This window comes from Tauraco erythrolophus, chromosome 16 (genome assembly GCF_009769465.1).
Source record: "Tauraco erythrolophus isolate bTauEry1 chromosome 16, bTauEry1.pri, whole genome shotgun sequence".
Classification (NCBI taxonomy): Eukaryota; Metazoa; Chordata; class Aves; order Musophagiformes; family Musophagidae; genus Tauraco; species Tauraco erythrolophus.
This window is the reverse complement of record NC_141480.1, coordinates 10,278,403-10,303,358: the sequence shown is the minus strand read 5'-3', so window position 1 is coordinate 10,303,358 and position 24,956 is coordinate 10,278,403. Positions and strand designations below refer to the sequence as shown.

The window sequence follows — 24,956 nt, the reverse complement described above, 5'->3', positions numbered from 1 at the left end:
ATCGTGTGGGGACCCCCCCTCGGGTGTAACACACACCCACAGACCGCCACGCAGGACCCCGCACACACAAACGGCACCCGCAGCTCCACGCAGGACCCCCAAACACACACCCGCAGCGTGCTCGCACCCGCGCACACACCGACGGCCGCACGGGGCTTCTCCGCGCACGCACGAAACGGCCGCCATCGCTTCCCACAGCCGCCCCTACCCCCCCCTCACCGGCAGACCCCTACGAAGGCACCTCCCGCTTCTGACACAGACCGACCCGCCGCTCCGGCTCCGCCACCTCGCGCTCACCGCGCGGCCGCTACTGTTGGGGTTTCAAACCTCGCCGCCAGCCCGCTCCGCCAATGAGGACTTGCGCCCGGCTGGCCGCCAATCAGCGCCCGCCGTGGGGCAGGAGGGGGCGGGGCCTGAGCGTTCGGCCGACCGCGCGCCCGGGGATGGCGAGGGGCGCGCGACTCCCGGCGGGCTTTGCGCGTGGCTCCGCCCTGCCTCCCTCGGGCCGGCCGGGGAAGATGGCGGCGGGGACGGGCAGTGAGTGCGGGGCCTGTCGGGAGAGGCGTCGGGGAGCCGGCGGGCGGCGGAGAGGAAGCGGCGGCGGTGGGGCTGGGGCGGGAGGGGAATGGGGGAACGGCGCGGGGAGAATCTAGCGGTGCCGAAGGGAGGGGGCGGGACCAACGGTCCAGCGAGGGGGGCGGGGACAACGGCCCGGGGTGGGAGGTGGGGCCGCGGGCGGGGGCGGGGCCAGCGGGCGGGGGCGGGGTCCCGAATCGGGGGTTCCGGTTCGGGGGGGGGTTGGTGCCGCCGGGGCGGCCCCGCGTACTCCTCCCGCTCTCCCGGCAGAGCACAAGCTGCTGAGCGCCGGCCCCACGGAGCCCTGGTCCGTCCGCGAGAAGCTCTGCCTGGCCTCGTCCGTCATGCGGAGCGGCGACCAGAACTGGTGAGGGCGGCGGGAGCGCGCAGGCACGGACGGGGCTGCGGGGGCGCAGCGCTGACCGGGCACTCCGCTGCTGCGGGGCTTTTCTCCTTCGCCGTGCCGGTTTGTTGTGCGACAGGTGGTCACAAACGGTCCCGGGTCCTGTGTTCTTCCTGTTGGCAGCAAAGATGGGGCTGGCGGAGATGGAGGAGTGCCTTGGCAATCTTTTTGCGTTTTTCGTAGCTACTCTGTAAAAGTCGAAAGCATGTGGATCAGAACAAAGAGTGATACGTTTATAAATGGAAGAGGTGAATTGTGGTGAAGAAGAATGTTTGATAACAGATTCCTGTGCTTCTGAGCTTGTAGCTCTGTTTTACTGCCCCTTTCCCTTCACCAAAGTAAGGTTTTTGTGAAAGTATAGTGGTGTCATCAGAAGCTAGAAACTTGCTTTTCAAAGCAAGGTAGGGAAGCTGTTGTTTATTTAAGAGCAGGCAAATATTTTTGAGTCCAAAGGCTGTACTTGAATAATTCCCGAACATAACAATTATATCTTGTCAAGTTCATTGTGTTTATGAGGGCTGTTCAGCGATGAATGTCAAGACAGGTCAGTGTCTTTTCTCTGCATGTTGGCTGGGGAAGGAAGTAAGTTGTCAGTGACTCACCATTTCTCTCCTGTAGGGTCTCAGTGAGCAGAGCTATCAAACCTTTTGCAGAGCCAGGACGCCCACCTGACTGGTTTTCCCAAAAGGTAAGATGCTGCCATTTGAATGTGGGGGAAAAAGTAAATTCTGCATGCAGTAAGACAGCTGCCCAAGAGAATGTATTTCTTGTTCTAAAAAAACAAAGTAAAACTAATTTTTAAAAAATCAATTTTATTTAAATCAGATTAAATACTTTTTCCTGTCTCTGAAATTAAATTTGAGCTTATAGTACAGTTGGATGAAGTTAAGGAAAAGACAAAGATGATCAAAGACATGAAACAGTTTTCTTGTAAGAGATGGCTAAGTAAGGTAGAACCATTAACATAAAAAAGAGTTGAATAACGGGAAGATGACACATGCCAGCATAATCAGAAGTGGCATGTTGAGGATGAGTAAGGATTAATTGTTTGGTGCTTTGTCCAGTAAAAGGTTATTAGAGGCTATTAAGCAAGACTAACAGGAGGTAGGTTCAAAGCAAACCAGAAGAGATTATTCTTCACCAGGCCTGTAATTAAGCTATGGAATTCCTTGCCCCAGGAATTTGTGGGTGCCCATCTGTTTTGGTGTGTCCTGCTGTTTGGGCAAGCACTTGGGATTTTTGTTGTATAAGGGACAGAAAGAGTTGGAGAGAATCAAGGGAGGAGAAGTTGGGGATTTTATGTTGCTTACTGTTTCTGTTAAGCTGTGAAACTGGCCTTGATGTAATGTTATTTTGTCTCCTGCACTGAAATATTTTTGGTTCATGTTCACAGATGGAAACATTACAGCTACAGTTTTCCTAATCATGCTTGCTTGCTTTGACTTCTAAATGGTTAGTTGAGAGCGTCTATTCTTTAGCTTTGTTTTGAAGATCAGCCTGGGCACTGCTAAAGTAAAAGTGAATGTGCTTCTTCACTTTGAGCTACACTGAATTATAGCCATGGGGGAAACTCCAGAGAAGACTGTCAGATATGTTCATACAATGTTAGACCTCTGAAGTAGGAGTAGGTGTCCTGTAGGCTTTGTTGACATGCATTGGCTGATGCTGCCTCTCCAGCATCCTCTGATTTTCTTTGCTTCTTCTAGCACTGTGCATCTCAGTATTCAGAGCTCTTGGAGACTACAGAGACCCCTAAGTGAGTACAAAGTCTGAAGAAAGTGCAATCCGCAGCAATTTCGGGTGGATTTACTCAGTTCTTACAGCAAAGGACTTGATAGTGCTCCTTCCAGAAGGAGCGTAAAGGAGTGAGGAAATTCAATTGTGGTAGCTGGCATGGGTGAACAGTGGGATCAGGGAATGGCAGATGGGGCAGATCGGCAAGCCCAAGGTGTTTCCTAGAACATGCTTCCCGTATCTCCTTATCTTGTCTCCTTTTTTTATAAGACTGAAGTATTTCAGTATTACATGATTCTAAAACCAGTTGGTTTTAGAACTATGGTTCTGTGTCAGTGCCTTCCATGTGCCCCTCCTGTCGTTACAGTACATGGCAATTGGGGCCTCTTTGCCACAGCTCCATTTGTAAGAGTTGCAGTGTGCATTTGGGGACTTAATGCAGCAAAAAGAAACGTTTGTTTGGCTGGAATAAAACACTGCATCTTAGCCTTATTGATCAGAAGCTTTACACATAAAGTTACCATTCAGAATAGGGGTAGAAAAGACAGCAAGAGTGAGAAAGGGAAATGTTTTGTGTTTGTCTCTATTTTGCAGTGATTTCTTAGAGTTTTCTTATCAATGCTATCACTACAGCTTTGTTGTCTCAGACATTTCTCACTCCTAAATCCGGGCATTTTTTTTGAGACTTCGTGTCAAATTAAATTAAAGGCAGGATGTTTAAAAGTAGTATTTGTTTGTGAGAGTGCTGAATGATCTTCAGCACGAGAGTTGCAAAGACAAAAGGCTTGGAGTTATTGAGGGGAAAAAATAGATGTTTCATCGTGGGTAGTAACAGTCTTCTCTGAAGTCGAATGATTGATTTTTTTTTCACATTGAGAATTTGAAGTGGGCTTGCATGTCTGATCTATTCCTGAAGTCTTTAACACTGGACAGATTTAAGAATTAGATAAACTTTTCAGATGAGATTGTTTGACCATTGTGCTGACCAATATCATTTAAGAGGAATTGGAAGGCAGTTGGGGTTTTTTTTGTGCGTGTTTGTGTCAGGAATGACAGACAGCAGCCATTTATGAAAGGACAACTGGGGTTTTCTGTGTTTCATATTTGAACTGTTTTGTTTTTCTCTTACTGTATAGGAGAAAACGTGGTGAGAAGGGAGAAGTTGTGGAAACTGTGGAAGATGTTATTGTGCGGAAACTGACTGCAGAACGAGTTGAGGAGTTGAAGAAAATTATTAAAGAAACGCAGGAGAAATACAGGTATGTGGCAGAGACATTAAGCTGTGGTGCATCTGAGAGTCCTGTCTTGAAAAAGTGGCCTAAGTGGGATGGTGCTTGGGGTGCAAATGCTGCTTAGGGTGTACTGTTCAGTGATAAGTAAGAAGATTTTCTGATTACAGGCAGCTCAAGAAGGATGCAGAGCTGATCCAGGCCGGACACATGGATAACAGACTGGAGGAGCTATGCAATGAGATTATGATGTGTGTTACTTAATTATTTCCATGTTATGCTTTCTTCTGAGATTGTAGTTGTCTGACACTGTGTTTGTCAGATACCTCTCTGGGTGAAGAGAAACAGGGTGGCTGGGCAGATGCTTTGGCCTCTGAGGGTGGACTTAGCTTAGATGATGGGGCACCAGCTTGTGTGGAACATCTTTTGGAGGTTCTCAATGAAAAGCTCAGTGATGGCTTGCAACATAGTGCTTGCCTCCTCCATTTTGATAATCAGCTGGAAGTGAAATTTCCTGCCAAATGTGTTGTTCTCTGACTGGCCTCTGACTCTGCTTCCCTCCTCAGAGGATTCGAGCCTGAGTCTGCAGAGGCAGGTCATTGTTGTCTGGAGACGGTGGGGTGGGGGTCAGTAAACTGCAGGAGGAACTAAGGGGAAGTGGGACACTGTGTGACAGTAGGTTTTGATTCTGTATACAGAAAGAAAAAAATGGAAGAGGAGGAGGCAGAAGTCAAGAGGAAGGCTACAGATGCTGCTTATCAGGGTAAGATGGAAGTGAGCTTCCTTACTCCGAGAGAGAGAGACAGAGAGATGCATACATTCATAAGAATATTTGGGAAATAAATTTAAGTCTTGTAAAGACCTGTTCAGGAGGAACTCCTTGACCATAGGAGTTGGAAAGAGAGATTATATTCTCTTTCCAGCACTGCGTTTGTAACAGGGCAAAATGCAGAGACTTCTGAGAAAGAAACAAATTCTGTAGAAAAGGTATATCTAAGAGGAAGTAGGATTAGAAAGGAGCGGTCTGTTAGAATGTCAGGCTTTTCACCCCTTTAGTTTTCCCTATAGTTTTACTATTGTCTGAAGATAAGAGAGATTTATTCTGAGTGTTTAATTCATTTATAGTTCTTGAGGCAATTCAGTGAACTAACCTACCAGTGGTGAGAGGTGGTGAATACCCAGCTGCTACAGAAGTCTGAAATTAACGTGCATTACCCAATGCTAGTGGTATTGGTGAACTGAGCCTAGTGTGGTGGAAGAAATTCCTACAATATAAGTTGTTTTCTTAGGGTTCTTTAGAACGAAGTCAGAGGTAACTCTCAGGGACTGTCCAAGATGGAGTCAGGGAATCTCACTTGTGTTTTCTGTTCTCTTCCAGCTCGTCAGGCCATTAAGAATCCACCACGACGATTAACGGGTGTGATGGTTCGCTCCCCTGCAGGCTCAACCTCCCCAGGGGGAGACTATGCTCTGGGAGATCTGTCTCAGCCCGCTGTGGACGAAGCCAGTCCAGGGGTAAGAATGCTTCCCATGGTAAGAGGGAAAGACCAGCTTGGGACATGGGGCTCTGCATCCTCCATGGAGCCTGGGGAGGAGCCTGTGCCTTGTTTTGCAAACTTTTCGCTGTGGTAGTGCTGTAGTGTGGTTGATGTGCAGTACTGCTCGAGATATGTGTCCTCTTCCATGTCTGTGATGATCAGGTGCCTGGGTCAAAGGCTATGTAGGGGCATCAGTGGGCTGGCCAGGCAGTCTTCTGTGTGTGCCTGGGAAGTGGCAGTACAGGGCAGGGAAAGGGTGAAAGCATATGCCTGGAGTAGGTGTAGCGAGTGAATGGAGTAGGTGTCTGTGGTGTGCTGGATCAATGCTCTTGGGGGAAGGAGCAAGTGGGGCTAGTCCGTGTGGTGGAGTGTGGCTTTGAACAGTGTGGTTTTTCTCTTTCTCAGGTCACTCCAGGGACATTGCCCAGCACCCCAGTTGCCTCCTTCATTGGAATCCCTGACACCCCTCCAGGCTCTGCTCCCCTGGATGCCCCCATGACCCCAGTCACTGATGATTCACCCCAGAAAAAGATGCTAGGACAGAAAGCAACTCCGCCTCCTTCCCCTCTGCTCTCAGAGCTGCTGAAGAAAGGCAGTCTCCTGCCCACAAGCCCCAGGCTGGTATGGAGCTCTCTGCTCATATATGCAAGCACACAAACAATTTGCTCCCCACTGAAAAAGGGGGAGCTGCAAAGACTTTTTAAAACCGTAGTTTTCGTGAGAGTCCCAGCAGAAGCGATACCCGAGAGATACAACTACCCCTGTGAGCCACAGAGGTGGGACCCTTTCCCAGCAGTACTGCGGGTGCAGGACTGCAGCAGTCATTCACCACATAGCACTGACACTGGCTATCTCCCCTCAGTCATAAGGAGCTGGAGTTGCAGGTTTTGCTAGAAGAAATCATTCTCCCTTGGGGAGGGGGCGTGTTAGTCAACAGCATCCCAATAAGTCTCCATAGAAGTGTTCTAGGCAATACCTACATGGGGCTCACAATTCTTTACATCTTGACAGGAAGTTGAGTTTCAATATTTGTAATGGAGTAGGGAGTCCTTTAATGGGGTTTATGACCAATATTGAAATGGTTCAGTATTCTCATACTTGTAGAGAGTTACTAAAATCACTGTGATGACAAGCCACTTTGACCCTTCAGGTGCTGGTGACTCTGGAAGTTTTAGGAGGGTGACCATTGCTGACAGTGTTCAGAGCCCAGTCTAAAAATAGCAGCCATCAGCCTGCCCATGGCGCAGATTCTCTGTGTTAGTACTTGTGTGATGGAATAGGTGTATTGCTGTTGACTTTTTTTAATAGTCAGATTTGGGGTCTTTTCTGTTTGTTAGCTTGGGTAAATGTTCCATGGGTTCTGTGTTTGCAGGATGCAATGTAATATAGTGTGAAGCAAGGCAGGATGATGGCTGTGGAAGTCTGGGTTTTCTTTGTATCGACAGGGCTGGTTTGTATCTGCTTCAAGGTCCATCATAGGTTTGCTGTGTGACCTTGATAGAGTTACTTTCCATCTTGGTGTTTCAGTTTCCCTCATCTCAAAATAAGGGATAATTCCTTGCCATCTCAGAGGGTAGAGAGACTAGTGTCTACTGTAAAGGATTGTGAGGTCCTTGAACAGGGAACTAATGTAGAGCAAATGATGTATTTGGCCTAACATCAAAGGAGGGTGATGCTGCAGCTGTATTGTAGGTGAAGGACAACTAGTTTTAAACTGTCATGTTTTGCACTTGCATAAGGGGCCTCAGGCAGGGATTAGACTGGACCAAAATCGCAGAAGAAATGCTGAGACAGCAAATGACAGACATGTTCATGGAGGTGCCTATCTGGCAGAGAATCACTGATGTGATGGTTTCTCCAGAAACTTCAGTTGTGTCCTCCTTTGGCAGGTCGGTGAAAATGAAATGGCAGTGGCTTCTGGTCACATGAACAGCTCAGGAGTCCTGCTGGAGGTAGGAAGCGTCCTTCCAGTGCTGCACAGTGGGGAAATGCAGTCGGCACCTGGTGTTGTCCCTGCATCTCCTGCTGCTTCAGGTAACTCGGGACTCTCCTTGTACAGTTCTCCGTCCAGATGTACCTTCAGACTGTTCTGTGATTCTTTTTGGAGAGGGATGAAGGACATCTAGCCTGGCTGGTTTTGGGACTTCTTTATAAGTTGTATTCCTATTTCTGTACCCCTGTCCCTCTCACCCCTACTCTTTTTTTAAGAAGACTCTCATCCTTACGGAAAAAAGAACGCCTTGATCTAAATGACCGAAGCAATTAGACTCAATTCAGTCCTGATCCATGAAGTCTAGTTTTCTGGTTTTGACACTGGCTAATACCAGGCATCGAAGTGTAGAAAGAAAGGGTTAGTTGAAGAGGAGTTGGGGAAAAACTGGTCTAGTATCTGATTCTCAGTGGGTCAAACTGCAGCTCTCTGTGAACATGGAGAACTCAATGTGTTGTAGCTCTGCTTTAGCTTAGAGGTCTGTTGAGGCTGAGACCACAGTGGGCTGTGAGCTCCAGAGTAAGTTCCACAGAGTGAGGGGTGAGAGGGACAGTGCAAGAGTCTTTGCATTGGGCCTTGACAGAACAACCTGCCAAAGGTGAAGTTTCTTCTCAGCTTATGCTAACTGGTGCTTTAGTCACATTGTCTGCACCTGAGGATTTGTGCCATTCATTCATGTATAATTCCATATGAATAATCTCAGTTTCCTTATCCATGTCTGTTCTTTAAGACCTATTAATTTGGTCCAGACAGTCCAGTAAATTCAGACTGAAAATTACAGCTGAGATGAGTGGCAACCTTTGATATGAGGAATTCTCCAGGAAGGACCTGCAAAGAGATCCCCTCTGCTCCCTTCCGGCTCCTGTGATGACTTTTTGTCTTGGCTTACTTGTGTGGCTCTCTCAGCACTGTTTTTCAGATTTCCCGTTATTGTATTGGGATGAGCCTTTGGAAGGGCATCTCTCTGCATGTGTGGCTTAGCCTGTCCAGCCCTTACATTGAACACAGTGTCCCATAGCCTGCATGATTCTGTCTCAAGACTGCACGCAGAAAGGCGTTACGCATTTTTGGTGCAGGTTCTCCATATAACATTTGGGATCATTTATTGGTACCTCTCAGTGTCTCTTTTCCCAGAAGAAGCCACCAGAGAGTGAAGAACCTGGTGGTGGCTTTGTGGACTTCAGTGGTGGCTGCTTCTTGCTCATGTGCTTTTCCCTTCTACTCTCTGTTAGGTGCTCCTACGCTTTCCCGGCTTTTAGAAGCTGGTCCTGCACAGTTCACCTCACCTCTTGCTTCCTTCTCCGCTGTTGCCAGCGAACCTCCAGCTAAGCTCCTGCCACCCCCCGTAGAGCCTGTGTCGCAGGCAACCATTGTCATGATGCCCACGCTGTCAGCACCATCCGTTGTGCCACCAGCTGCAGCTCCAGAAAGCGTAGCCACAGGTGCGTTCCTGAACTACGCACTAATAGATCATGCACTGCTGGAAAGCAGAATTTCCCTTGGGATCAGCACCCAGCAAGCTCTCAGCTGGCCTTTTATCACCTCAGAATTGCCATCCTTGCTGAGAGGATGGTTATGGCTGGGTTCTGGAGTAAACAGATGGTTTTAAACAGGATTTGCTGAGTGAGGGTGGGGATGCTAATGGTATGTTGCTGGATTGTGGTTCAAGGGCTGGAATCTCACCTTGTCTCTATTGTGGGAAAGCAAACTCGTAATCGTCTTTTGTTTTTCTAAGCCATGCTGTTGTGGGTGGACCTGGGATACTTGCGCTTGGTGCTTGGTCTTCTCCACTGCAGTATTTGTTTATGTGGGCTTGTCTTCTGCAGATTGGTCTCTGATTGTCACTCTCATCCTTGTGCAGTGAGCCAGCCAGAAGCCTGTGTTTCCATGGAGGCAGTGTCTGATTCCCATACTGTGACAGTGTCCATGGACAGCAGTGAAATATCCATGATCATTGATTCAATCAAGAAAGAGTGCCTGGGTTCTGGGGCTGGCAGCACTGCAGGGTCTTCCAAAGATCACTGCATGGATGGGAAAGAAGACCTGGATTTGGCTGAGAAAATGGATATTGCAGTGTCCTATACAGGGGAAGAGCTGGACTTCGATACTGTTGGAAATATTATAGCCATCATTGAGGACAAGGTAAATGGGCAAAGCAAAGTGACAGTGGCTTTTGCTCCACATCCAGTTAGGGTAATCTCAAGTGATTACTGTTCACCAGCTTAGTTAGTTTAAACAAGCAAGATGTAACTCTTCCAAAATGCACATTATCACCATCGTTGTCCAGATCAATAGGAAATGACCCTATGACACCACTGCTGCTAGTCTGCCACGTTTAGCCTGGTGCTCCTCTTCAGAGTGCAGAAAGAAATCTCTTTCTTCCTCATCTTGGGTAGGGTTCGGGTCACATCTCTGGCAGACAAATGAGCGCTGCTTGCAGCACAATTTCCAGGAGTGCTGTGTTTCTGAAACAAGCTCCACAGGAGATTCCACAGGGAGTGATGAGAGTCTGACTCCGAAAGGCAACTTTGTAAACTCAGTACACCAGGTTTTCTGCAATTGTCTCATTACCAAATAACATGAACTTTTTTTTAATCCCTCTTTCTGACCTTGGCCTGCACTGCTGTGTGTTTGTTTTGGCAATAAAGGTAGATGACCACCCTGAAGTCCTGGACGCAGCAGTTGTTGAAGCTGCTCTGTCTTCTTTCTGTGAAGATACTGACGACCCTCAGACTCTGCCTGGCCCGTGGGAACACGCAATTCATCAGGAGCACGAGAAACAGGCCCAGATACCCCAAGTGACTGTGACTGTGAAGCAGGAGAGACTGGAGTGTGAGGAGCCAGAGACAAAGGGAATTCGAGACCTAATGGGCATCGGAGAGCTGGGATCAGAAATAAAGCCAGAACCTGCAGAGCAGGAGCAGAATCAGCTGAGCCCTGAGGAAACCATACAAGCAAGTGCAAGAGTGACAGAAACACCAGAGCTTAGAAGCCAAGAGATAGAAGAGGATCAAAGAGCAGCTGTAGCAGCAGGAGAGACTTCTGAAATTGAGATAGAATCGGCCAAGGGAGAAGACACAGTGCACAATACAGTGAAGGCAGAGGTATGTGAGCAGAGAGGCTGTCTTGAACTGGTGTGGGGAAAGAAAGGAGCAGTTGTGGCAGGTAGGAGAGAAGTTTAGAGGAAGGATGACTGCTGGGTTGAAGATGGCCCATCAATGAATGTGACTGTTTTCCTGGGAGTCATGCTGCTGATCTGTTCGATCTGCAGAGAATCTCTCTGCTTTAGGCAGTACCTTTATGTATTTCCCCCCATCCATGTGCAGAATTGCTGTTGGGAAGGTGCTCAGTGAACTTCATTGACTTGAGTTAGGTTAGGCTGAGTGAGATGTGCCCACACTTTCACCGAAGTAAGCTGACACAAACATCTAGATTTGTGCATTTCTCTTCCCTCCAGACCCCACCTGATGATGATTCATCCCCTCCACAAGTCCCAAATGTGAGTGAAGACTCCTCACAGGCTGATGTTCAGCACAAATTTGAGCTGTCAGGTAACTTAATTCAGCTAGGAAATCTTTTACATGCAACATTATTAGCTGGATAGTTGTCAGTGATCTGGTTCAGGTTTTTTGGGGAGGAGGGAGAAAAGAAGTTATGTGTAGGAACAGTGGTAATTACTGCAGGACAGTAGGCATTGGTGCAGGAGTTTTTGTAGGGAAGACTGCTTTGGAGAATCAACCTTCCTGCTTCTTTTTCTTCCACAGAGTCAATGAAGGAGGAGGCCCAAGCCCTGTTTAGGAGTCAGATGAAGGTAATTCTGGATTGGTTGTAGTCATGTCAGTTTATTAGCAACATCTCACTGCTGCTGCATCCTGGCTCCCATCTGCTGAAAAGCAAAGCTTGTGTTCAGCTTTCTGCACTGAGAAGTGGGCAGTCTGCAGTTGGAGCTAAAGGGGAGATTGCTTCAGGCACTATAAAACTGGCTGTATGTGTGTTCCGGCATCCACGGAGGGAGGCAGGGCAGGATAGAGTACTAGGGTTTTGTAGCAGTGCCTGTACGGCTGTCAGCAGCCGTAGCACGAAAATCACTGTGCTTGCTGAACCATAGTTGCTCTGGAGGCTCTGAGTTGCTGCTGTAGCTGGCTGTGCAGACTCATGAACTCTCTGTGTTTCAGGATGGGCAGGGTGAAGAAGATGATGAGGATGGTGCCAGTGAGGTTGCCAGTTTGGAGGAACCCAAAGAAGAAGATCAGGGTGAGGGATATCTCTCAGAGATGGATAACGAACCCCCTGTGAGCGAGAGCGATGATGGCTTCAGTGTCCATAACGCGCCTTTGCAGTCTCACGCGCTAGCTGACTCCATCCCCAGCAGCCCGGCCTCCTCGCAGTTGTGAGTATCAGCGAAGCTCTCAGGCACGCAGGTGCAAATCCCAGCCTGTCTTGTGGAGGGAGCATAGGATTCTCATCTCTCTTTTGCCGAGTGAGTGAGTCCAAAGGGGAATTTGTTGATTGGTCTGGTTCTTGCTTACAAGTGCAAATGTGCAGACAGTGCCATAGTACAAGGCTCCATGGTTTTCTTTCTGTCTTTGGCATAGGTGAGCATAGGCATGTCAAAGGCAAAATCAAACATAAAGTTTCTGCTCCAAGGCAGTATGCAGACTCCTGAAGAAAGTCCTATTCTTTTCTTCTCAGCTCAGTGTGCAGTGAGGACCAGGAAGCAATACAGGCCCAGAAGATCTGGAAGAAGGCCATCATGCTAGTTTGGAGAGCAGCAGCTAATCACAGGTGGGTTTTATGTCTTGAGAACTGACAGAAAGAAGTGACTAATCCTAGACAAGTCTCCACTCTCGCATCTCGGAGGCTTGCCTGCCTTGGTACTGGGAGATAATGAATCATATTGTTACTGGTAGCAGGAAAATAAACATGAGAGCATGAAACAAATATTTACCAGGAAGGATGGGGCACTAAGTGGACTCCTTCTCTCTGCAGGTACGCCAATGTCTTCCTACAGCCTGTAACTGATGATATAGCACCAGGCTACCACAGTATTGTGCAGAGGTGAGTCTCAACAGTCTTCTGTCATTAGAACTCTGTATATTTGCATATTTGTGTAGGATTTCTGGCAGGAATTAGGTAGTTTTTGGCTACCATGCAGACTGCAAGACTTGGAAAATTTTTTTTTTCTAGCATGATTCAGTCAGAAACAGGTTTCCCCAAGAAGAGGGTCATCTTTAGTAACAGATACATGTCTTTCCTCAGCCCCGTCTTTGAAGGAAGTATACAAGACCTGTCTTCTTTAATCAGCATTTTTTAGTGTCCTAGATAGTGGACTCTTCTGGAAGAATTACCAGAATCCCCTGCTAGCCCCCAAAATCTCTCTTAAACAGTTCAGTGGCTGCAGCTCTAGCTCCTTAGTCTCTCCTTCAGTGATGCCTGGAGAAAGCAAATGCCTCTCCTGAGGCATCTGTCACGCTGTTGTTATCATTCATGGTAACTGATGGACAGCTTGTGTCTCCCAACGTGAGGCCTTGGTACTCAGGAGCACAGGCTATGTTGGAGAGAACCTATTAGGCTAAATTAAATAGATGGCCTAACTAGACGTGTTACAGACCCAGGGATGTTCACAAAAGAGTGGGGAAAGAGTTAAATATTTCTGTTGCTATTTTGACTGCATTTCTTTCATAGGCCAATGGATTTGTCTACCATCAAAAAGAACATTGAGAACGGGCTGATACGAACCACAGCAGAGTTCCAGCGTGATATTATGCTGATGTTTCAAAATGCAGTTATGTACAACAGCTCTGACCATGACGTGTACCACATGGCTGTGGAGATGCAGCGAGATGTCCTGGAGCAGATCCAGGTAAAGCACTGAGCTGTCCAGTGCAGGACAGAACATCTGCCTTGTTCCATAAGCATGGGAAAGACTTCTGGATGTAAGAGCACAGTTTCACTCACAGTGTGAGTGAATGAAGTAGTCTTACCTCTCCCTGCATCTCTTTTGTGCTAGCACAAGTGTTGGTGGTGAACTGGATTGTGGATAAATTAAAACTAAAGCAGTAAAATGTTTGTTAGGTTCAGCCCAGACCAATTTCAAATCTAGTTTCCTTCAAGGAAATGCTTAGGCCAGCAAGAACCAGGGTGTGGTTCAGGAACAGAAACAAGCAGCAAGAATGGTGAATGACAGGGGACGCGATTGCTTCTTTTGGCAGCTGTGCTGGTTTATGCTGGTATAAAATGTACATGAAACTGTCCTGTGAATATGTGCCATTTAAAATTTCCCGTGAAGTAGAATGACCCAAGTGGCAGGGCTACCAGAGTTTGAACTGCAGTTTTATAGTTCCTCAGGACTTGTGGCTTCTGAGGTAAATGGAGGAACTTATTCTGAGCAGCGGACAAGGAACTGAAACTGCCTCTGACCCAATCGTGCCCAGCCGGTGGTTTGTGATAGTTAACTGACACGCTAACTGAGCTTGTGTTGCCTGAGAATCTTCACAGAGTGTGGTTTTCTTGCAGCAATTTCTGGCCACACAACTGATCATGCAAACGTCGGAGTCCGGGATCAGTGCAAAGAGCCTGCGCGGGCGAGACTCCACTCGCAAGCAGGATGCTTCGGAGAAGGTGAGAATGCTGCACCCTGTGGAAGGACACTCGGTATCTTTTGAAGAATCCCGAGATACTGCATGAAGTTCCCATACCAAAGATAGGCGGAATGTTTTTCGAGATTCCAACAGCTTCAGCGTCTTCTTGTGAACAAATTTTTCTTTAAATGTGTCCATTGATTAGATTTCAGCTCTGGAGCCATACATCCTCCCAGAGGCAAGTCTCGTGAGTGTTTTCTGTAATCCTGATAATTCTGTTCCCTGTTTTTAAAAACAGGTGATGAAAACTGTAGGGAAATTGTGAACAGAGTGTTGGAAGAGGCATTATATGGCAGGAAGGTGAAGGTGTAGAGAATCAGAAGACTAGCCTCTGCCATGTTCTTCACTTCCTAGTCAGATTTTTAGAACCAGGGAATCACTCCAGTCTGGTTTGCTGTGTAAAACACACCAGAGAACCTCTGACTTCCGCACTGATCTGAACTGATAGCAATGTAGATTTGTTTTTAAGGACACATCTAAACTTTATCAAGCAATCTCAGGTGCTCTCAGCTGGTACACACAACATTGTGACAGCAAGGACTGCCTCCTTAGTTCCAGTGGCAACTGCACAGTGCAGAAATTGTTTGGAAGACCAGGCCTTGCCACGACTGAGGAGGGAATATCCCTTTCCTAGCATTCTGACTCTCGCCGTATCCCTCTTTTGTCTGTTTTTGTGTTCTTGCTGCATAAGACTGATGCCATGCAGGAAGGGGAGTCGGGCACGCGTTTCTCTATGCTCGTGTGTGGGCTCAGTGCTTCTACGTGGTGTGTGCATTTCCGTATCTGATATCTGATAAGTCCTTCTGTTTGGCCTTTTAACAGGACAGTGTCCCAATGGGCTCTCCTGCCTTCCTTCTCTCTCTCTTTGTAAGTATTGAAAGGCTCCAGCAGATACTGCAGTACTGCTGGCAGTGTGCTCTGCTCCTTGTCTGGGTGATCACTGCACTGTCAAAGCATCCTTAGCATTGCAGCGGTGTGTGTTTATCTTGGGGGCTGTACAACCATGATCATTAGAGAAGAAACATCTCAGTCCCTTCTTCTCAGCGTGGGTGAGTGGGAGGGGCTTCAATCTTTTCTTCTGGTTCCAAGTGTTCTCATTTTGTCATCTGCCTTTGCTTTTTTCCACAACTTTTCTCCTGCTTTCTTTCCATGTAAATGGGAAGACAGACCAAGTGGTACAGTAGTATAGTTCTTGCATCTCTCACACTTACACAGCTGCCCCTTCCACACGTTCGAGACAGTACAAAGGGTCTTGGGAAGGTGAGGAGTCAGCTGTGTGCTCCTTTATCATTCATGGTCCAGAAAGGAAATAAGATACTCTGCAGAAATACCTTGCTCTGTGCCTGTGGTGATCTGGAAGTGTTTGGAAAAATATTCCCTCCAGTAAACCCCAAGTCTCTGAGTTGAGGGGAGGTGAGAGGGGAGGAAGATGGAGAGTTGTTTTTTTCTCTCGCATATATCTAAAGACAGAGGAGTCCTCCAGGAGAGTCAGCATGTCAGCCAGAGGGAGAGGGCAGCGGATCAAAGGAAGCTCTCAGCTCGCCTTCTGCTCATGGAAAGGAGCTGTGCGGAGAAACTAGGGAGCTAGTGCCAGGGTCACTCAACTGGAGGAGCACTTCCCGTAGGGATCAGCAGCTGATAAGGTAGGTTAGTCAGCAGTTTCCTCTTCCCATCTTAAGAGCCAAGCTAGAATCTGCCACTTAGGATAAAGCCTGCACTGTACAGGTTCCAAAAGCAATCTCTCTGGGCAAGAGCCTTGTTGCCTCTCTCTGCACTGGCTACCAGCAGTGCACCGAGATGCTGTAAATCCCAGCACCTGTGCTACATCCAGAGCGAATTTTAAGTAGGTCTGCAGGCAGGCCACCCCAGGCCCTCTGAGGACAGCTTCCCTTTCTCCTGTTAGGAAGGCATGAAAAGCTGTTACCATATGCAAAATTCCTTACCTCCTCAAGTGCTGGAGGAAGTGAAATTTGTGTTTAGGGTTGTGTAACTCTCTCTGTTTGCCTTGTGACTAGGACGGTGGCACCAGAGGGCGTCGTTGTGCCATCGAGGCAGACATGAAGATGAAGAAATGATGCTGCAGGCGGATGGAAAATCCCAGCACCTGGCATCCAGAGCTGGAGCGCAAGCAAGATGCTGTTGACAGCTGTTGGAGGAGGAAGAAAAGCTGCAGGTCCATTTCTGGGACCTGGTCCACCTTCTTCACTTGCCCCTCTGGAAAGCAGTGTCTCATCAGAATGTGTAACCCAAAGAAGCTTCCCTGGAGAGGAAGACTAGCCCCCCTGCCCGTTTTAGGGCAGTCGTCTTGGGCTTCATCAGTGTTCTGGTGTTAGCTAGCAACTGGTGGCTCGTATGTACTGTAATGTGAAGTGTACAGATTTTTACTAGTGATGTGTAAATGTGTATGTATATTAAAGTCTGGGAACAAAACCAGTGTGCAGTGTGCAGTGTACTGGGCATCGCAGCTCTGGGCGGTGAGGAACCTGTCTTTGTACAAGCGTGCGTACCTGTCTTGAATATCTGCAAAAATAACTCTCTTCCATTTATCCATATAGCACACAAGCACGGCAGAGCTTTGACATGAGGGACAATCTGTTAATCATGAGAATGTTGCATAGTGCTTGGATGGAGGGGAAGATTCCCTGCTTGAGTGTGTGTGACGATGTGGCACTGTTGTGATGAAACAGGAGAGCTAACCATGAGGAGTTAAATACTACAGTCTTGTTGGAGGTTTCCTCAAGAGACGGATGTACTGAAATGTACCTGACATTCTTTCCCTAGAAATTGTTACCTTACCTTGATTTTCACAAGTTTTGTGTTGAAATTGGTTGTGCCTGCTGTGGTGAGTCCTGTGTTTGGCTGAGGTGTGTTTCCACCAAGAATCACTCTACACATTTGATGCTGGAAATGTAGAATCATTTGTTTTGCTTACTGGCTAATTTTCCTTCACTACTGAAATTGGAAACAAATTTCTGATGTGAATTTTTATAGCCTGTTTCCAGAGATTACAGGTTGTTAAGTTCATAGCACAAAAAGTACAGGTTTATTTTGGTTTCCGGTATTTTATGGAATAATTTAAGTTGGAAGGGACTTCTGACCACTTCACTAGTCCAATCTGGTGCTCAAAGCAGGGGCAGCTTCAGAGGTAGATCGGGTTGCTCAGAGCCTTGTCAAGTTTTGAAAATCTCCAAGGATGGTGGTTCCCTGACTGCTCTGGACAACTTGTTTCAGTGCCTACTCGCTGCCATGGAGTAAACATTTACCTTATGTCCAAGCTGAATTTCCTTCAGTGCGGCTTGTCACTGCGTCCTCTCCTGTCGCTGCTGGCCACTGGGAAGAGTCTGGCCCCAGCTCCTCTGTAACACATCTGCCCTGTCTTTGTCCGCGTTGAGCAACTGAAGTTGTAGCACATGGGAAGACCTTTATCATGCCCACTAGTAATTCACTTTCATTATGGAAAGCGCTGCTGTTTGTTCCTGCCCTTGGTTTCTTCTCTTAACCAGGTATTTTTCCCTCAGCCTTTTCTCTTGTCCCATGACATTTTAATAGCCTTTAATGATGTTTAAGATCTTTAAAAATCCAAGGTACGACTTTGCTGTACAGAGCCCCATTGCCTCTTTCCCAATTTATCATCTTGTGCTCTGACTACTAATTCTGTCCTTCCTAATACTTTGTTCTAATCTGTCCAGTGCAGAGCTCGGGCTTTACTGTGCTGCATCTCTCAACATCGCCCTTTCACAGACAGATCAAACAATCGCATCTTTCTATTGTGCTTTGTCTGATTTAAATGACAGGTTACGCAGCACAGGTTTGGTCATGTTCTATTTAAGCTTCTTTAGGACTCCTGAGAGATTCCCAACTGGTGCTGAGGTTTACTCCATCCCTTAAACTGTTATAAAACCTCCTCATTGACATTTTAATTAGAAACAATGTCTCAGACCCATCCCAAGAGAAAGTCTCGTGTGATTTCCTTTGTGGCAACTGCTGATAACGATGATTAATTTGGTTTTTCCAACTGGCCCCATTTTCCCCTGAGATGTTTGGCACTGATCATGCGTCATCCCCACTGATCATCTGGCAGCTCTCTGCTTCTGATGTTTTTGATGAGGTTTGTTGTTGTTATTTGCTTTTATGTCTTTAGCAAATTGTTCGTCAGTTTTTTTCTTTTTTGCCTACTTGTTGTGGATTCTACATTTCATTTACTAGAGTCAGGCTTTTATCATTTTTCTTGTTTTGACATGTAAGTTCCTTTTAAAGGCCATCTTTTTTATTTCTAAGCTTTTTCTCGTAGTGGTGAGGGTTGCACAGTGTCTGATCTCTGCAAAGTGAACTAAAACTTTCCGATTTGATAACAATTCCTTGCTGGTGACTTATGTAGCCAACATAATTAAGAACTCTTAGGCAGTTCTTAATAAAAATTTGAAGTCTACCTTTTTGTCCCTTATTTTTGTACAGAATTGGTATGGAACTAAGCAGTCTGTAATTATTTCACTCATCCTGCTTGTCTTGCACTAATGCTGCTGTTCCACTCTGGGTCTTGAGTCTTCCAGGATTTAGTAAAACTGAACATAAGGCCGAAGATCCTCTTAATCAATGCTTATGCCCAAGTTCCCTGGGCTTCCTGATTTTAAAATGCTTATCCCTCTCAAATGGAGTACAGGAAGATGATCACAGTGATTGGATTACCCTAGGCTAAGGCTTTTCTGTTCTTCAGCTGAGCTGCGGTGGCTGGTTCTGCGTGTGCAGCCAGCTCTGCTGATGGTGCAGGAAAGTGCTTTAGGCATGGGGTTACTCTGCAGATGAAATCACAGTTTGCCCAACTCCTTTAGCTGGAAGCCGAGAGCAGGTAATGTTATCTCTTACCTCATCAAATTTTATCTGCTTCCACCGAAGTTAAATTTGAAAGAGGTTTCAGAAGGACGGCCTTTCAGATCCTAGCTCTGCTTCAAAGTTCAGAAAACAAGCAAACCAGTTTTCTCATCCCAAACCAAATGGATTCCTTATTTCTCCCAGGTATGCACTGTAAGCTTTATTTGTAGTTGTGCTAGCAGTCCTGAGAATGCAAAAGGAAATCAGTGAGAAATGTGCTTGTTCAAAACTCTAGAAAAATTAGGTTGTACGTAATTAACTGAAAACTCTAAAGACACTGCTAATTAATGCATAGAATTCTCCATAGGTACAGCATCCGGGCAGCTGAGTTCAGTGGCAAGATAGAGATTTTTCTAACAGCCTTTAATGTTGTTACTGTGACTCTACAAGCAATCCCCCAGACTTAGAGAAATCTTAGTGGAGTCGTGCAGTAGGAGACACTAAGGCATGAACTAGTGAACAGAGATTGAAAGAATGTTTTTTTCCTTCTTAAGAGAATGCTAACTTTTATTTTCTGAAATGAGTAGAATTGTCCCGTCAGTGTGTGACTCTGTGTGGTTATAATTATTCTGGCTCAAATATACAAGATAACACCATCCAGCTAAATCACACCTGTCACTTTCAAAACAAAGTGTCTGTAGTGTTGGTAATAAGTCATTTCCAGTATAAAAAGTTCTCACGGCGCAGCAGGTGTCACTAGTTGTTCAGAACTGTCAGCAGCTCAGGAGCCCCCGTATGACTTGGTTTGAGCTTGCTGCTGGATGCCTTTGGCACCTTAAACATGTAGCATCTGGCAAAGCCACATGCTCCTAACCAGCTCAGCGTCCCCCAAGCACAGTAACCTGCCGACCCCTGGGCAGGGGCAGAGCATAGCAAAAGCACCAGAAAACCTGAAATTCGCTTGCTCTGAAGTGGCAGTTTGTGTTGCAGAGCTACAGCCCTGCCATGTGCTGTGAAGTGTCGGCTCAGGTGTAGGCTGCTCGCTTCACAGGGTCCTTCCCGTGCTTTGGCTGAGTACGTCAGGAAATAAGCTGGGCTTGGCAGTTCTGGATCAGGATACAAAGAAATTGTTGTCTCTCTATGCTTGTTTGCAGATGGGCCATGGCTGGGTGTGGTGGGAGTCTGAGACGGAGTCCCCCAGTGAGTCAGAGAAGAACAGTGACTTCCAGTCTCTTCTCAGCTGGGATTCCAGCTTGGATCTGGAAGTGGGGAGCTGGAGGAATCCTGAAGACGTGGCCATGGGGAAGCTAGAGGAGAACAGTCGAGAAGCAGACCGCGAGTTCAGTGAGTCTCTCTGGGACGACGATAGTGAAGACTACCAGAAGGCAGAGAGGCCATGTGAAGATGAGAGTCTTTGCCAGTTCTTCTCAGAGGTAGGGCTGTTTGGATGACAGGAAAGGAGGTGGCATAGTTCAGGCCCTCCTGAAACATTAGGGTTTTCAGAGCCTCCACCATCCCTGCACACAGAAACAGCCTGGGGGAGGAGCAGATGCCCCGAGTTCAGTTGCTCCGAGTCCCAAGCCTAGCCCTTCCTCCTATTTAAAGCTGGCACCACAGTCAGGCAGCTTCTTTGCCAAAACACAGCTCACCCTAAAGCACAGAGATGTCAGTGAACTGACACTGTAATAATAACACAGGGCTTCATCAGAAGATTTTGCAAGGATTCCTAAAAATGGAAAGGCATTCGTGAGTGAAAGCAAAAATAGCATCTGTGCTGCTTACTTTTTCTTCCTTTTGCCATCACAATTTGAAGTAATACATCTCTGTGTTGCAGGTAACCCAGATGATGGAACCTCTCTGCATTAGCAGCACAGAGTCATCACAGACTGAGTGGGATTATTGTGGCTCTGGGAAGCAGGGTGATGGGGAATATGTGAGGTGCCTGGAAAAGACCACAGGAACAGCAATCTTGGGAGCAGACAAAAGTCAACTACACATCCTGGCAGATGAGAAAGAACACTTCCCAGGAAGAGAGGTAGGGGAGAGACGGTCCTAAGTGACCCTCTGATCCTGGGTGAGAGACAGGAGACAGTGAAGGAAATTGGCTCTAGAAGAGATGAGGATGTCTCAGGTTCCAAGTGGAGAGACAGGGGGAGGAGGCAGCAGGGAGGGGAATGCAGAAGAAATGTATGAGGGGAAGGATGGTTTTTATGTATGGATATGTATCTTTATGAACAGGAAGCTTGTTACTGATCAAACCCTCAGATGTGAGTTGGAGGAATTGCTCCTTGGCAGTGTAAAGGTGACTCATGAGAGCTGGCAGTCTGCTCTCAGGTTTAAGGCAAGACTGGAATACTTGCCTTGTTCTAATTGCTGTGTTACGCAGCACACAGCTTGGCTGGTTTCAGGCCCACGTGGCTGTGATTGCAATAACCATCTGCCCCTGGAGACGTCGTGTCTTGGAAGCAGGCACTGTCTAGCCTGGGTTTGCATCAGTCCTGTGTCTAAGGAGCTGCGGGCTCCCACCAGCCTGCGAGGTGCTGCTGGGACAGGTAACATATAGTAACATACCTTCCACAACAGTGGAAGAACAGTGCCATTTTTCCACACCCACATTTGTTCCCTTGCAAACTTAGACACTGGAGACAGAAGAAACTTTCAGGATGCTTGCATTTCACCTGTTCAGCCAGGACGGTGTTATGCCCAGCAGTTCCCTCACGGTTCTCCCAGTGATCAAAGCCAAACACAGCACAGTGTCCGCTTTCTTCCTGAGGAGTTTGTTCCATGCTTCACATCTCCTGTTGAGGAATTCTCAGGTGCCTCTGCACATAATCCCACTTCTGGACTCCAAAGAGCCTCTCTCCCTGCACCTGTCACTCTCTACGCTTTATTGGCAAATCACTACACCAACAGCACCACTCTCCTTCCTGGCTGAGACTATCCTTTGTCATATTCATGTGGGAGTTTGTGAGAAAACAACCTTGTTGCACTCTAGGGGATCCTGTTCTCTATGTCTTGAGCTTTAACAAGCCTGAGGCAGTCTTGCCTCAGTTCCTGATTGCCCTCTCACATCCATGACTCTTCCCAGAAAAACAGACAGACACAACACTGGGCACCAGTCAGCTCCACAGTGTTTGTGTTAGCCAGAGGTGGTTATGGTCCCAGAGATCAGACCCAGCTGTTATTGGAGTGCTGGGCAGCACAGCAAAGGTCTCAATAAGGTCAAACATCCTCCAGAATAACAGCGAGCTAGCTCCCAGCTGAGACTGGATGCAGAAAGGAGATGTGCAGCAGGCTGCCTTCTAGATAAAGAATTCAAGTGATGGGCTGCTATTTTAGCTGCATCTCCCTCTCTGCTCTTCAGGACGAGACTCAAGAGACAGCTGGAGAACAAGCTTTAGGTGTGCCACATCCACAGGAGATGAGTAATCAGGCCCAGGATCAAGATGATAGCGATAGCACCCGTGCAGCCCCTGTGCTGGACTCCACAAGTCCTGCCAACATGCAGCTGTAAGTAGTTTGTTCTGTTCTCCTGCAGGCACAGCAGAACAGAGTTGTTTTCTTTGTCTCATGTCAGAACAAGTATATAGCACAGGTCACCTCGAGGAAGGTGAGATAGCCAAGGAGAACAGGAGGTAACTTGTGCTGTCTCTGTGGATCTGCCAGCATTTTGGGGCATTGGTTCTAAGCTGAAGTGAGAAGAGTAGAGATTAAATAAGATATTAAATGGAAAAGACATGTTTCCTCAAGGCAGATAGGCCTTATGTGAGTTGGACATCACGCTTTGTCAGGAAATGTAAAGTCCAACGTCTAAGAGAGGCATTACCAGCCCCCTTTAGGCAGGTGCAGGCGTCTCAGTCACATGTAGGTTTTCTGCTGCATGTGTGATCACCTGAGCCACCTTTCGAAGGAAAACCATGAGGTTTTTTGAATGAGAAACTTAATAAAAAACACCTCAGTAAAGTTTGGAACTTCAGAGCAGCATTAGCTTTTCTATCCAACATGATCCTGCCCTTTACAGCTGCTCAGCTTTTGTTTCTACCTATTGCCCAGCATCTTCCTGCATTTTGGATGTTTAGTTGTGCATTCAGATGCAGAACACTTCCACCATCTCACCCTGAGAGGTTTTTCATAGCTACAGCAAAGATCTCTGAGCTTCATCCACCTGGATGTGGTGGGTGCTAGCAGAATTGCCACCTCCTACTTTGTCTCAAGTGTGATGATGTGGCAATATATTCCCTCCACAGGGTGCAGCTGAGCTGGGATAACCCCCTACAGCATTTTCTCTTCAAAAGAACTCTATTGTCCATCTGGAAGATGATAGCCAGTCACAGGTATGTGGGGGCAAAGGGTTGGATTGACATGACTCCAGTAGACATCGCCCTGAGTTCCAGCTCCTGTGTCACCAGGCCTTATCGTCCCCTCCACGACAGCCACCACAGGCTGGCTTGTCTCTCCATTGCTTTGCTTCTGGCTGTCCTCGCAGCAAGAACAGCTGCGTGCTGCAAAGCTGGAGAGAACACTGCATATTTATTTGCTCTGCTTGATGTGGCAGAGCCCAAATGTTGCATCCTACACAGCTGGCACTGCCAGCTTCAGCGAGGGGCTCAGCCTCCTCCTGCACCGAGTCATGTCAGCCACCGAATAGTGGCTGTGGCTAGTCAGCCATGGTCCTCACAGCAAGCAGGGAGAGGCAGGCGCTGGTCTGCCTTGCGATGTTGTCTTTGGTGGAGGGGCAGAGAGAGGTCATTCTTTGTACTTGTCCCTGTAGATACAGCGGCCCGTTCCTGAAGGCAGTGTCAGAGAAACAAGCCCCTGGATACAGGGATGTGGTAAAGAGGTGAGTTTGTGGAGGAAGTGCTCGCTAGTTGGTTTGTCTCTGTTTTTTCTCTGTCTTCTCTCGTTTCCAAAGGGTCAGTAGGATGGTTTGCTTCCTCCTATCACCAGCATCTCCCACTGATTTCTTTTAATAAAACTCACTTCCGGGTGATTAGAACCTGGAAGCTTGCACTGACTCCAGCACTGATAGGAATTGTGCCTGCCCTTTGCTGGCATTGCATGGCTCACTTACTCCAGGCACAGCCCGTGCAGCTGGAAGTCGTATCTGAGCAGGGGGTTCAGCTTCTGCGGCTCAGCCATGTCTTTGCCCATGTTGGAAGCGTGTGCCTCGGTCAGTACCTCTCCTCATCCACTGCTTGCTCCCCAGATGTTTTGCTCTCAGTGGAGAAGTGGGTCACAGAATATTTCCCAGAGAGATTAAGGGCATTTTTCAGAACTGAATCATATTCTATTCTGGTCACAGTTGTCTCTCTGCAGCCGTTCGTTTTCTCATTCTGTCAAAGTAAGGGAAGTAATATTTATTCTCCGTCATGTTCCCCTTACCAGCACTGCTATTTTTGCTAGTGGCACCGTTCAATTTTACAGGGTTTTAATAGACACCTATTTTAGTAACTTTTCTTTCTCCACTAAGACCTGGACTGACTTCATGGAGACTAATTACTGGAATCACTCTGCTTGCCTTCTCTGGAGCTCAACACCTACTTTTTTTTAGAGGTGACTGCTAATGACCTGCCAAGTGGATTGGACAGCAAGTGTCGCATTGGCTGAACTTTCTTTTGTCTGACTTAGAAGAAGAACATTTCTCGCTCCTCCTCTTTGTCCTAAGCAATAAAATTGATTGAAAATAGCTGTGCTTTCAGGGCCATGCTGAAATGAGAATAAGCATGTTCATGCAGAGCCTGAAGAACGCCTGGCTGTGGGCTGCAATTTAATTCTCCTTTTCTCTCTCTTTTGTAGACCCATGGATTTAACGAGCATAAAGAGAAGACTGTCAAAGGGACACATTCAGTCCATGGTCCAGTTCCAGCGTGACCTCATGCTCATGTTCCAGAACGCAGTGATGTACAACAGCTTGAACCACCACGTGTACCACATGGCCACGGAGATGCAGCGAGAGGTCCTGGAGCAGCTGCAGGTGTTGGGCGAAGCCCTCCTGTGCACGAGGGACAGACTAGAGTGGGGGACAAGGTAACGAGC

General features: G+C 47.3%; 1 protein-coding gene across 7 annotated transcripts; it reads left to right on the top strand.

Annotated features, from left to right (window-relative positions):
* Positions 1–505: 505 nt before the first annotated feature.
* On the top strand, positions 506–24,951 carry BRD8 (bromodomain containing 8). 7 transcript variants are annotated; one of them, XM_086621425.1, is made up of 26 exons: positions 506–537; positions 847–943; positions 1,598–1,667; positions 2,686–2,735; positions 3,850–3,972; positions 4,113–4,193; positions 4,641–4,705; positions 5,321–5,457; positions 7,370–7,514; positions 8,703–8,912; positions 9,332–9,612; positions 10,119–10,574; positions 10,928–11,021; positions 11,235–11,281; positions 11,646–11,860; positions 12,163–12,255; positions 12,460–12,528; positions 13,156–13,333; positions 13,987–14,091; positions 14,934–14,978; positions 20,075–20,353; positions 20,755–20,955; positions 22,285–22,430; positions 23,168–23,254; positions 23,692–23,760; positions 24,717–24,951. In XM_086621425.1, the coding sequence occupies exons 1-26, from the start codon at positions 519–521 to the stop codon at positions 24,949–24,951; spliced, it is 3,597 nt and encodes a 1,198-aa protein (XP_086477551.1). In that variant the 5' UTR covers positions 506–518. The 7 variants fall into 7 exon arrangements, 6 of the variants coding, with proteins under 6 accessions (XP_086477551.1, XP_086477554.1, XP_086477552.1 ...); XR_015222588.1 differs by lacking the exons at positions 20,075–20,353; positions 20,755–20,955; positions 22,285–22,430; ... (1 more) ...; positions 23,692–23,760; positions 24,717–24,951 and adding exons at positions 5,886–6,101; positions 15,595–15,754; positions 16,127–16,162; XM_086621428.1 differs by lacking the exons at positions 20,075–20,353; positions 20,755–20,955; positions 22,285–22,430; ... (1 more) ...; positions 23,692–23,760; positions 24,717–24,951 and adding exons at positions 5,886–6,101; positions 16,127–16,541.
* The last annotated feature ends 5 nt before the right edge of the window (positions 24,952–24,956 follow it).